Source organism: Rhinolophus hipposideros (genome assembly GCF_964194185.1).
Source record: "Rhinolophus hipposideros genome assembly, chromosome: 17".
Classification (NCBI taxonomy): Eukaryota; Metazoa; Chordata; class Mammalia; order Chiroptera; family Rhinolophidae; genus Rhinolophus; species Rhinolophus hipposideros.
In genome coordinates this window covers 48773407-48786841 of record NC_138063.1, presented here as the reverse complement: position 1 = coordinate 48786841, position 13435 = coordinate 48773407, and the positions used below count along the sequence as shown (strand labels likewise).

The following is a 13435-nucleotide window of genomic DNA, read 5'->3' as shown; positions in this document are numbered from 1 at the left end:
GGTTAAGAATAGTTAGAGAAGACTTCTAAAGACATTGCAGTTAGCAGAGCAGTCCAGACCATACTGTTTATATACAACTTAACTGACTGTCCAATCTCTGTAGCTTTGATGTCCTAAGAACCAAAGTTTATCAAAATGACTACCTTAAAAAATAAACACAAGTGCCCAGAGCCTGGAGGCCATTCTGATTCTGACCTCTCCTAAAGATTCAAGTCCAGACTATGATGGGCCCTGGATTTGTTTTCTAAAAAGATAACCCTTGAAGTCCAATCTAAGTTCAGCATTATCCATGGCTCTGAGATCACTGATGGATAAGGACTGTGCTCAGGTTTATGGGAGACTAGGAATGGCTCATGGGTCTGGATTGCCACAACCTCTCTTATCGTACCCTAAATTTTTGAGCAAGATTTAGAATACAAATTGATCTTCACAAACGCATGGTCTAGGACCTGGCTTGGTCCCTCAGCTGGATTCAAATCAAGATATGGTGAAAATTTGACTGAATATTGGGAAACAAAAGAGGAAGGCCCCATTAATTCTTATGGAGTGTTTTCTCAACTTATATTAAAAAATGCTTATGTTATAAATTATATTGCAAGGAACAAAGTGAAAAATGTATTTTTTAATGTATTTTTAACCACAGAAATCTATCTTAGTAGCTAAAGAAAGCAATTAATAAAACTAAAATGAAAACTTCTAAGAGCTAGTTACTAAGAACATGAACCTAAGGATTAAAGAATTAAAAACTGTCCTCCCACCAATTCTGCCAAAAAAAAAAAAAAAACCCGGAAGATTTCAGACTCCCTTCTCAGGAAGATTTCAGAAGATTCCCTCCTCAGGAAGTTACAGACTGCTTAGATCTCACTTTCTTGATCTAGAGGAATGATTCCTTTAGAACTTTTTGTCAATTTTAAAATATTGTTACCTAAATAAGACTGCATGAAGGTTAAGAATGCAGCTTTCAAATTTTTAAAAAATCCCATTGAGTGATAACAACATTTCTCAAATAAGCTATTGAAATGTATTCATATTTAACCCACTCCATGCTTATTCTAGTAAAACAAAATAGAAATGATTACAAAAAGAAAGACTAAATCAAAACTGAGCTTTTATAACATCTACTGCGTGAAAGTTGCTATTGCTCGTAGCTGAGTGGGACACAATCATACTGTCCCTGTTCTCAATAAACAATCAAATTCAGGAAGAAGAACACTAGATCCATAACATATTACAAATGTTTCAAGATTTAAATAACGGGTTTAAAAAGCAAAAGTTTTGGAAGGCCTGGGTGGGACTCCTGGCTCTATCACTACCTCACTGTGTGATCTCAGGCTACTTCTCTGTGCCTCAGTTTCTTCCTATGTCATAGGACTGTGACAAGTATTAAATGAGATAATGTATGTCAAGCTCAGTAAGCCATCAATAAAGCTAGGCTTTTTTTTTAAGGGTTGACACCACAGACAGTGCATAATTAATTACCAAATGATCATTGTTATGGCAGGTGAAAACTCTTCTGGTTACTATTGTCAAGAAAATGTTCAGAAAAGAAATTTAGTCCTTCTTCCACTATGTTTATTCTCTTTGGTTTTACTTTTCATCTCCTGCCACTTAAATATGGGTATAGTCCCAACCATTGACATGCTAACTTTGGCTACTGTGTGACTTTTTCAGTGTGGTGATGAAGTTGGGAAATGTGGGCAGGAAGGAGATCAAATAACCTATTACTAGTTAGAATTCTTTTTAGTACATTTACCATTTTTTCTAAATACCTGTCAGGTTTCTCTAGAGAACTAAAAATATAAATCCATTGATGGACCTTAGTAGAAAGGCAAATGCACTGGCCAGTGTTTTCTAAGTTGATTTTCATAAAAGAATACTGAACAGGAAATTTCCAAGGAATTATCTTCCCTATACATTACACATGTACAAATAAAGACAAAGATTTATGTGTTATGCATAAAAGATAATCAGCACCACAACTTAGAATTACTAAAATAGTACAAATAAATCTCAGGTGTTTGACAATTTAAAAACTACTACATACTACTCTGTCTTTGGTTTCCAGTTTCCGCTTCCTGTCCTTTGTGTTGTGTGTTTGTATGCTGTCATCATCTGGTCATCTGAGGGATCAGAAATGGAATGCATAGGTTTAATTAGTTTTTAAGAGTAACATGAGACACCTCAGCCGGTTCTCTAAATAACACTTAGAATATGTTCTCCCAGCCTTGGAATTACTTGGCACTTAATGCCTGTCAAATGGATAGTTTTATCAACAATATTCATTTATTGAAGAGTGATTTAACACATCTGATACTCAAAGAATGTGTCATAAACGCCAGATATTTAAGGAGATGCATACAGAATAAAACAATTTACTGCTTTCTTTAGTTCCCAGTTCAAAGAATTAAGCAATTTCATTATTCTGTTTTTATGCACATCCTCTAATAATCACAAAGAAATGGACACATGAAACTTCTCGTGATGAAAAATGATACAGTATATAAAAATCATTAATTCAAGTAGCCAGAACACAGCAAGAAACAACAAGCACACCAAAAAACTCAAAGAAACCGAAATAGACACTATCAAAATCTTTTGTTAAATTATACATTTTAGTCTTTTGAACAGCATTTTCTTTACACAACTCTAACAAGCTTGATTAATTAATCAAAAGCAAATTACAAAGCACGTTGAAAATAACAATATTAGAAAGAACAGACAATATTGCCAAAGGCTTTCAAGGCTGCCTGAAAATAAGGGGGAAAATAACAACAATAAATATTTAAATTATGTAAGAAACAAAACAATACACCAATATAAACTATTTACTATTAAGGCAAACAAACTTACACATCTCAATAGGTGCCTTTCCTGAAGCACTATAAATTATATTGTCTTAATAATAAGAGTCATTAAAGCAAGGTTCATTTCTATACTATTTAAGGACATGTTTGACTTTATATTTTCATCCAAAGAGGCTAAAAAACAAGGTCTATTGCTTAACTGGATAAACTTTATTTCCAAAATTTTCTTCCAAGAAACATTTTATTCCCTTCGTCTGCTTTGCTACACAACATTTTACTTTTATTCTTTGCTGCAAAGATTGAGAAAACAGGGAATGGAAATTACTTCAGAAATGAAATAGTTTGGTTTAAGGATAGAATGAGAAGAAATTTTGATTGTATGCAAATAGAATGTTGCTTTAGTCATGACACATTTGCAAATGTCCAAGTAACATCATAGGAACACTGCTAAGGGAAAAATGTTTTCCATCAGGTAGAAACATGGTTAGCTCTAAGAAAATAAAAAGCCTCAATAAAAAGTCTCCAGCAAGGTGAGATTTAACAACTATCCTCTCTTAACACAGAATTTAACTTAGCAGCTTTCTGATTATTTTTCTCTTAATTCTGTAATAAAATTTTGCTTCCAAAAATATCATGAAACATTGAAAATTAGGGAATTTATTTTTATAGGTTTCATGAACTCAGACCAGGTAAATTGAAACTATTTTATTGTACTTTGTGCCAAAACTGTGGAAAGAACAGTAGGTTAAATGACTATTTGATGCCCTTTTATATTTGGTTGACTTTTTAAAGTTGAAGGAGGTAAAAAAGATAAAATCAAAAAGAATACTGAACGTGGATTTTATAGTATGTAAAATAAGTCAATTCAGAAGGATCGAGAAAATAGAATCACCGTTTAAACACCATGGTAATAAATTTTATTGGCAAGACTCATAAATGGATGCTAAAATTAGATGAAAGTTTGAGGAAAAACAGGATATTTCATAGTTACCAAGTACCTCCCCCACAATAATATTAATTAGACGGGAAAATAGTAGTTTTACAGTAGGGAAACCTGGCAGACACCGCCTTCACCAGGTGATCAAAGCTAATGAATACTAACATTATTGAGACATACCGATATCATGTACCCCAATATGATGTACTGAGAAGGACCCAATATCATTCTGCAGAATTTTCACCCAAAATGCATAACTTCAATCTAATCATGAGAAGATATCAGACCAATCCAAATTGAGGGACTTCCTACAAAACAACCAATAAGCACTCCAAAAGTGCCAAGTTCACAAAAGACAGGGACAGACTGTCAGAGATGGGAGGAGGTCTAGGAGGCATGACTAAATTCAGTGTGGGATCCCAGGTTCAATTCTACAACAGAAAAATGCCAATGCTTAGTGGAAAAACTGGTAAAGCCAGGATAAAGTCTATAGTTTAGTAGTAGTATTGTACCAGTATTAATTGTGCAGTTTTGATAATGGAACTGTAGTTATACAAAATGTTAACATTAGGGGAAGGTAAGTGAAGGCTACACACAACTCTTTGTACTACTTTTGCAAGTTTTCCCTAAGTCTAATATTACATCAAAATAAAAGTTAAGAAAAAATTATCCATCTTTACCCACATGAAAGTCATTCTATAACACTGTAAATTCTCTGAATTTCTGTGGATACATGAAGGATTAATGATCAGGGAGAGCTGAGCATGTTAAAAATGGACAAAGCAACTGGCCAAATGTTTAGCCCAAAAATGACATGATCAAAGGAACTATACCAGATGTTTTCCAACAGCTCAACATATGGAGCCACCTATACTCAGCAGGGACCCCACTGTAAAAAGAAACCAGAGACACTAACTCTGATTTCAACCACAACATAAGGAATGACCTATAAATATCTTAATCTCTCTTAAGAATCCTATTTCCATTATTATTTCTGAATCCTCTAGAAAAAGTTTAACTACTGTGCCCCCAAATTTGGTGTACGTCCATAACTCACATAAACATACATAAATCCTTAATTAAAAAAGAGTTGGCGCCTTGAAATAAATGTCTTTTTAATTAATTTCAATCCAGGAAAGTACCAATGACTATGTCATTAACAATTGCTAAATTTACTCTTTTCCACAAAATAAAATGTTTACTCTCTAATCATCATAAATTCCATTTTAATCGCATCATTCTCATTATAATAAATGGTTATGATATTAGGAAACAATATCCGCTTTACAAAAGTTTCAACATTGTTGTACAATTAGAATTCCTAGGATAACCTTGGTTAACTTCTGTATTTGTTTTTGAGGAAGAGTTGGTTCTTTTCCTCTTCTATTTTTGTCCTCTCTCAGGAAGTTTATGGCATAATGAGATAAAGATCAGAAATACTCATGGCCATTTAATACGATACATTCACCGAAAAATGTTGTATATATTATTTGTATATCACTTAGAAAATCTTTGAAAAACAAAATATCCAGCTTTAGCTTCAGCTACCTTTCACTTTGTAAGTGATGTTACTTTGTGTGTCAACATTTTCATTCTGGATTCTGAATAAGGGTCTACAAACTTAGCCTCTATAAAAATCACATGATTCTAAACAGTTCCAACCGTTTGTTTTAACAGAACTGAGAATTTATAATCCTTCACTGTTTTTCCTTTGCAGAATAAAATGCAAAGGATACAATTTTTATGAAAAAAAGGAAAGACTTTTCCTCCTCCCAACAAACACTTAGTACTCTAGAGTCTCTGCTGCATGAATAAGCTTTCGGAATAGGTACCAAACATGTTTTACTCTCCTCTTTACATCAACAACAACCATGATTAAAAGTGCTAACAGTAATAACACAGCTAGCAACTATCCGATTGTTCCTTGGTGTCAGGCACTATTCTAAGCAGCTGAAACAAGTTGCCCAAGGCCACATGGCAGTAAAGGGTGTAGGTGATGTGTGGAGTCTGGCAATCTGACCCCAGACCTGAGGAACTGGAAAGTACACTTTCTACTCGCTACTTACTTTAATAAAATAAAATGGGCAGGCCTCAAAAGAAATTGCAATGAGTACCCAGCTTCAGTGTTGAAGAATAACAGGGAAAAGCGTGGATTGGAGCAGCCATTACTCAGCTTCAGCCAGTGTAGGCAGGGGCCTCAGTTGCTGAATCTTTTGATTTCCTTCCTTCCTTCCTTTTTTTTTTAAATGGTAAACTAGCAGTTCAGATTTTTAGCTGAAGCTTCTTGATTTTAAAATGTTGCCGCTTATTTCAATCTTTGTCTAAAACTCCTATTGGTCTGAAAGGTAAAGAGCCATATTCTCATGGCAGGGACTTGGTCTCATTCAACTTTTTATCCCTAAGGCCTAATGTGAGCTGGCATATAGTAGGTCCAAAAAGGTGTCCTTCTGCTTTTAAAAGCCCTGATGTTTTATCTTGGTAATTTTATAATCTCGATAGGAATTCATTAATTTATTCAACAAATATTTAGCTAACCACTACAATGTGCTGGACATCAATATGAGGACCATCTAACAATTCACAGCCCTGGCCCCTGCTTCTCATCAAGTCAATCTATTTCAATCTAACTATCTATTTAGTTACTCATGATCTGAGTAACGATAGTCAGTGATTATGCTTAGAAAACACCCTAAAAACCAATGCAAGTTTGTATCTTCAAGTAGCCTTTAAAATAATGTGTACAGCCCCTAACGCACTTGGGATAAAATAGGGAAGAGAATAGCGGGAGGGGAGGGGAATAGAGAGTGAGATAATATTTTAGTGGGAGAAACAAGCAAACAAAACAAAACAAAACAAAAAAACTCAGCAGCACATAAAGTTAAAATAGAGTGGAGGTTTGGAAATTGGAAATTAAGATGCTTTGCTTTGAATTGAACCCATGCTACCCAGAGCTAAAGAATGAAACTTAGAAAGTCAGACTATGGCAGGCCACACTGGTCACTACTCCTCAAATATGTTACACACATGCAAGCAATTTGAAAGAAAGGGTATTCTTGAAAGAGAGAGTGCTTTCTTCATAAGTAGAACAATACGATCTTGCTCCTCAGCCTGAAAGGAAATATTGATCAGTAGTTAGTGAGTCAAAGGTTAATAACTTGGGCCTGATTATTTCTGTTATCAGACTCATGATTGATGGTGTCCTCTGGCTCCACTAAACACAGGAACCTCTTTTTGATTGCTGTTACTGGGAACCAAGGAATTAAGCTATTCTCTCATGATTTAATTGCAGGAGACAAGGGGGGTTGGGGTGTCATCTACCTCCTGCATCAGAGGGGTGAGTGGCACAAAGGTCTCTACAGAGAGGGTGCAGGGCAGTTACCAAAAATGCAAACTTGGAACAACATAAATCTAATTGGCAACCGTATGGTAAAACACTAGGTATGACAGGCAACTCTTCTGCTCTGGAATATTTTCATTCCACAAGACCACATGCTGAGTTAATGGAACTTCTCTAGTTAGCTTTGGAAACTGATGCAGTTTCAAATAGCCTGAATGGCAAAATTTGGCTACTGCTTCTAGACAGCTGCTGGGAGTTACAAACTGGATATCAATATGAGGACCATCTAACAATTCACAGCCCTGACCCCTGCTTCTCATCAAGTCAATCTATTTCAATCTAACTATCTATTTAGTTACTCATGATCTGAGTAATGATAGTCAGTGATTATGCTTAGAAAACACCCTAAAAACCAATGCAAGTTTGTATCTTCAAGTAGCCTTTAAAATAATGTGTACAGCCCCTAACGCTGGAAGAAAAATATTATTTTATCACTGTCTTTATATAAAAAATTAGATTTCACTCAATCTGCTCTTTTTGGAAGAAACAATGTAAACAATATTTTCTCTGTTAGCCAAGCCCAAAACAGATCTCATGCCAATGCATTTTGTTCTTCTCATGGATAGTAGCCAAAAGGATATTCCTTGAAATAAAAGTCACAACCTGTTGAAAGCCTCACAAGTCAATTAAATTAGGAAACAAGTAATCATTGTCATATACTAAAGATAAAAGTATGAGAAAAAAAATGACTGAAAATAAACATGCAAAAAAGCACACCACTCAAATTACTCACTTGTAAGGAAAACAACTCATCAATGGATCCATAGCAGCCAAATAGCTACATTTAAACAAATAAAACTTGGGCTAAATATGTGTCAAATATCAAGCCACCTCATGTATTTGTGCAATGTTTTTGTCTACCAATGAAAACTTCCTAAGAAGTTGGTTTAGCTAGCTATGGAAATCTCATTGGCCTTGATACTGATAGAACAATTTAACATAGATACGTAGATCCCCGATTTATTAATCTAAAAGGCACAGGATGAAATTTCCTTTCCTTGACCCAAAGGAAATAAGTTATAATTCCATTTACAGAATAGAGACAACATTATCAATAGTAAAATAATGATACCAATGTATTTATACAATTGAAAGGATTTTTTTTTAATCTAGAGATAAAATTGTTTTTAAAAGTCTACTGAGATTTACTTTCTGAAGATTCTCTCTTTAGCTCAGGTGGCATGCAGTTACTAAAGAAGCTCTGGATAGTACTGCGGATTTAGGATAATGTCTTTGAATTTTTTCCACTTTCTGCTAGTTTCATTTTAAATGATTTTTTTAAAAAAAATTCTCCAATACTTCAAAGAGTGACTATGGCAAAAATGAGGCACATGACCGTTATCACCAAATTCTATCAAGAACACCACTCCGCGGCTAGCCAGAGCCTCGGGGATGAGACTTCCTGCACTTCCCACTTCCAATCCAAGACAATACAAAGAACAGCAGGCTCACTCAGGCAGTCCACCCAAACTGGAAACAACAGTCAAGGGACGGTGGTCATATTCCCTGGCAGAAAACCCAGCTGCAAGATGAAACCCTCCAGTCCAGGAAACCCCCGCTCCCTTCGGAGCGGCTCTCGGTACCTGCTGCCCGGGTGGCTGGCGGTGGCCCGGGGAGCGCAGCGCGGTTCGGAGCTGAGCGGCTGGGAGCGGGCGTACGAGTGGTAGGCGGTCAGCACCACGCCGCCGGAGTCCTCCACTTCCATCGTCAGCCGCGCATGTCTCGGCTCCGGCCCGAGAACAAAGGCGGGGACCAGCATGGACCAGCGCTCCGGGACCCTGTCACCGGCGGGGAAGCAGGGCCCGTCCCGCTCCTAGGGGCTCGCTCCCTGCTGTCAGGGGACGGCAGCCCCGCCCGCTGGGCAGCCCTATTAGCATAGATTGAAAAACACGCCCCGGAGCCCGGAGGAAGGCGGTGGGGGGGTGTCGGGCGATGGGAACTGGCGGGAGGGTGGGATCCCTGTTTCTAGGAAACTGGAAACCGGCCGGGATGCCATCGGGGCTCTGACTAGCCGCTCTAATAAAGTTTTTCTTGCTTTGCTTCTTTCCCTTTTCCTTTTCTCACTTCCTCCCCGCCCCCCTCCAACTCCCCCTCACTTCAAGCGGGAGGCTTATCCGATAGCTAGCAACATTGCTTGTCTGGCTGCTTGGAGAGAAGAAAACCGTGCCTTGGGAGCCCTGGCTGCGCAGGAGAGGGGCCAGGTCTCCAGTGTGTTGTCTGGGGAAGAAAGGAAGAAAATGTGACACTCTCACTTAAAGAATCTACATCAAAAATTGAAGAACTGGATCACGTTGCTGTGTACTTAGGTTACAATAAACTTGATTTCCTTTCAGGCAGTAATTCCCTATTATAGCGAGTAGAGCAAGTCCCTCCCTCACCCTCAAAGCCACAACCCACTAACCAGACTCTGACCTCACTCCCGCATCCCTTTCCTCGTCCCAATCCCGATCAAATTAACAGGCATGGCTTTCAGCTGGTCTGAAAATTAGATTGGATGATTATGGGCTGAATGAATGTTATTTCCAAAGGTCTTTATTGGTTGGTTTTTTTGGGGGGTGGGAGGGCTAAAAGGGCTGGTCAGAAAGAGGTCTACACTGGCTAGGTCTTTGGCACTCTGACAAGGTATTTTACCTGCGGCCTCTTACACTCCCCTGGGAGCTAGGTGGAGTGGGAAGAAAAGTTAGTTTACCCATTACTGAGGGGTGACCCAAGTCATGCTACTTAGCATCTCAGAATCTGTTTTTCCATCTGTGAAATGGGGAAAATATTATAATATTCTTCTCATAAGGTTAAAAGCAACAATTACATGCTAGGTTCTCAAGAAATGCGGTTCTCTCTCTACTTTCTTCACATTCATCAAGGGAGACATTTGTTTGCACAGCACTTTCAGAGATTGGGAAAGAAGAAAATTTTTCATCCAAAATGCTTTTTGGAAAACATGTGTTGATTAAAGGGTGGGATAACAATGACTAACGTTTATCAAAATACTCATTATGTGTTGGGTCTTGTACATTAGCTCTTTAAACAACTCTATGGGATAGGTGGTATTTCAATTTCACGAATAAAAAAAAACTTATCAAGCATCAGTGTATGGAAAAAGCACTACAAAGAATGCTTCATTTTCCAAAACTTTTTGATACAGAGGCATCTGTTTACCTACCTACTGTGTTTAATGCCAAATACATCAAAACTAACACTTTCTTAAAATGTGAAATAAAGAACTAGGATAAGTATTGATACATATTTAAAATGCCTCATCTAAAATCTTGGGACCAGATACATTTCAGAATTTCAAACGTTTTTTTAATTTTAAAAGGTAATTGGTACAGGCACCTACCATTTAACACAGAATACCCCCCATCCAGTACAATTTGGGACAGTACCCTGTATTCAAACAGATTATTTCTTTAGCGAAAAGAATTGACCCTAAATGGGATAGATAAAGTCTATTATTAGCCTCATATTGATTCAGGTCACGTTTATCCTCAAGTAAGTTTTGACACCCAGCTTTTTCAAAAATGTGTACTTTCTACAGCTTTTGAATTTTGGAATTACCAGAAGGAATTACAGTAGTGAAACTTTTTCTGGGCACGGAATTGCTCCTTGGCTTTTCCTTTTTTTTTTTTTTTTTTTTTTTTTTTTTTGAACTACAGACTCACAATTTTAAATACCTGCAAGGTATTTCCTTGAAAATATTTTGACCATAGCTCTGCCTCAAGATGTCCAACACTGCAGAAGTGCTCCCTCATGCCAGCTTCAGCAGCCCTCCTCTTTCTCTTGTGCAAGTACATTCACATTTCAGACACCCTGGAGTCACTTTGACTCCTCCCTCCAATGGATTATCAAATCTGTCATTTCTCTCTCAAAATGTCTGCCAACCTTTCCATCTGTTCCCAGGGCTACTGTCTTTGTCCTTCCATCCCCATCTCCTGCTTCCTGGTGGTAATACTTCCTTGAGAGAGATTGTTTTCAATTAACTTTCTCTTAAATCCTCCCCTTCTGAAAAGTACTGGTAGAGTGATTTTCCTAAAACATGGGCCCTCTCCTTCTCAAATGCCTTCAGGTGTAACCCACTGACTACAACAGCTTCTCATTGATCTGTTTTGGTCCCTTAATACTTTTTCACTTCCAAGACCCAGTGGCCCACTTATTCCAGCTTGTTCTGCACTCTTACTTTGCCTCTGCTCCTGTCTTTCCAGTCTGGAAAGCCTTAAAAATCCTCTACCTACCCCCAGGAAGCATTCTCAAGTATTCTTAATCCAAAGTAATCCCTCCTTCTGCCCTCCTGTGAAAATTACTTCTGTTGTAGGAATAATCTCATTCTGCCATGCAGTTAAAACATAGTCAGCCAGAACTGTGTGCTGCATACATGCTCCACTTCTGTGCCCACGTCACAAGTAGCTATTAGATTGAGCCCAAATATGCAGCAGCTTTGTGATGAGACTATCTGCTAACCCAGGATTGTATCACTATTTTCCAACAGATTAGGTCTTTCCCTAAATTGTAAGCTATCGAATGGGCTGGTGTCATATTTTTGTCATTATATCCCAAAGCCCATAATGTTTTGCAGAGTACGCAATCAATACGGTATATTTGTTGAATGAATGAATATATGGATCGATGAATCAGTCAATGAATGAAATAGCACTCTTTAGTGCAATAATTCCCATCTTTCAGCTTAGCCAAGGAATTATTATACATAGTTCATAAGTCTATATGGCACTGCAAACTGAAAAAAAAGTGTTCCACACGTATGTATTAATATTCTTTGAATGTGGGTATATGCTGCTGACTGAATAAATACAACTCTGTAAGCATTCTTGAGTTCTCAGGTGTCATAAAGACGGTAGAGTGCATACATTCTATATTATAGAATATGCTGTGCAAGGTCTTCTGCTCTCCAGACCCACTTGCCACCTTCATTCCTTGAGCCTGGTAGCCCACCTTATCGTCAGTATTTATGAGCTCCCTTCCTCTGGCTTCCGGAAGGGTGAGACCAAAGAGAGGTGCCAACAGAAGGTCTAGAGGAAAGGGGAAAACCAGCTTGGACATTTATTTTCCAGGCTTCTTTTTTCCTACTGTGCTGTTGGCTGGTTCCTTTTACCTAAGGCCATAGCTCCTGCCTGCAGCCCTCTCCCGTGCCGTTCTCTGGACTCAGATAATGCTACCTCTACCTGGCCCTTCAGACTTAGGGGTGGTAACAGCTCTTGGTTCATCAAGTAATCCCTTCTTCTGCCCTCCTGCAAAATCCCTTATTGGTCCCTCACCCCACCCACACCTTTACAGACAGTCCCTTTACTGAGTGCCCCATCTCTCCCTGCCTAGACCCTGACTGGTACATATCCCACGAGATCTGGGGCAGGACGTCATGAATAAAAACCTTAGTATCTCTGCAGTGACCTGTATGAATATGCACACCATGACAGATAAATACAAATGATAGATAAACTCATGTCAGTTCAGGTATTATGTTGCCAAAAAAGTCCAGGTCTGAACAAGTTTTACAGTCAAGTGAGTTATGAAAAAGCTTTCAGATTTAAGAGCTTTTTGGACTTCAGAATTATAGATATGGGATTGTATTATAGAATTATAGATATGGGACCTGGAAGTCTGTCATTTCTGGCATGCTGGGAACCACAAAGCTAAGAGATGCCAGCACAAGGCTGTGACAGTTGGCTCAGCGGCAGAGCAACTGGGGACCCTGGGAAAGATTCTTCATCTGGAAACTGGCCTGATTAATTGCCCGTATGGTGGACAGTGGACATTCAGGCACAGAAGTAGCATTTTGGGTTTATTTGGAGTAGGGGAAACAGTAGAGGGAAAATTCTAAGTTTCCTGCCCTGTGCTGCTCTGGATATCATGGCAATGCCCAGCACTGGACTGAGAATGGGAGACCTGAGCGTCAGCACCAACTCTGCCACAAACAAAACATGGGACCAGTTTCTTCACACGTAAAGGAAATGAAATAGCCTCATTTATTGAGTATTTACGCTGTATCTGGTTCTGTTTTAAGCATCAGAACCCCAATTCATGAAATGGTCACAGCAGTCTTCTAAGACAAATGTTACTGTTTTTATAACTGAAGAAACTGGCTGTAGTAACCTGCCCAAGTTCCTCCAAGCTAGGACACGGCAAAGCTGGGGTTCATACCCAGTTTGGCCTCCCTGAATCCAGGCTCTTAAGTATTATATTTCTCTTTCATAAAAGGTTTGCTGAGATTCAAAATAAATTCCTCTTTTATAATGTAATCAAATGGGTAAATTGGTGTTTCTTTGTGGCAGCTTTCCACAAATCTAT

General features: G+C 38.2%; 1 protein-coding gene across 5 annotated transcripts in view; it reads right to left on the bottom strand.

Moving 5' to 3' along the window:
* ARHGAP28 (Rho GTPase activating protein 28) overlaps window positions 1–9148 on the bottom strand; it is a 193442-nt gene extending 184294 nt beyond the window's left edge. For 2 of the 5 annotated variants that reach the window (XM_081078576.1, XM_081078566.1), the window contains exon 1: window positions 8722–8971. Coding sequence is in view for 3 of the 5 variants with exons in the window: in XM_081078556.1 (XP_080934682.1) it covers window positions 8722–8897 (176 nt within the window). In the remaining 2 variants the exon portion in view is untranslated. Of the gene's footprint in view, window positions 1–8721 lie in introns of all 5 variants that reach the window. The other 3 variants (XM_081078556.1, XM_081078567.1, XM_081078572.1) reach the window with 3 other exon arrangements.
* Window positions 9149–13435: the final 4287 nt, after the last annotated feature.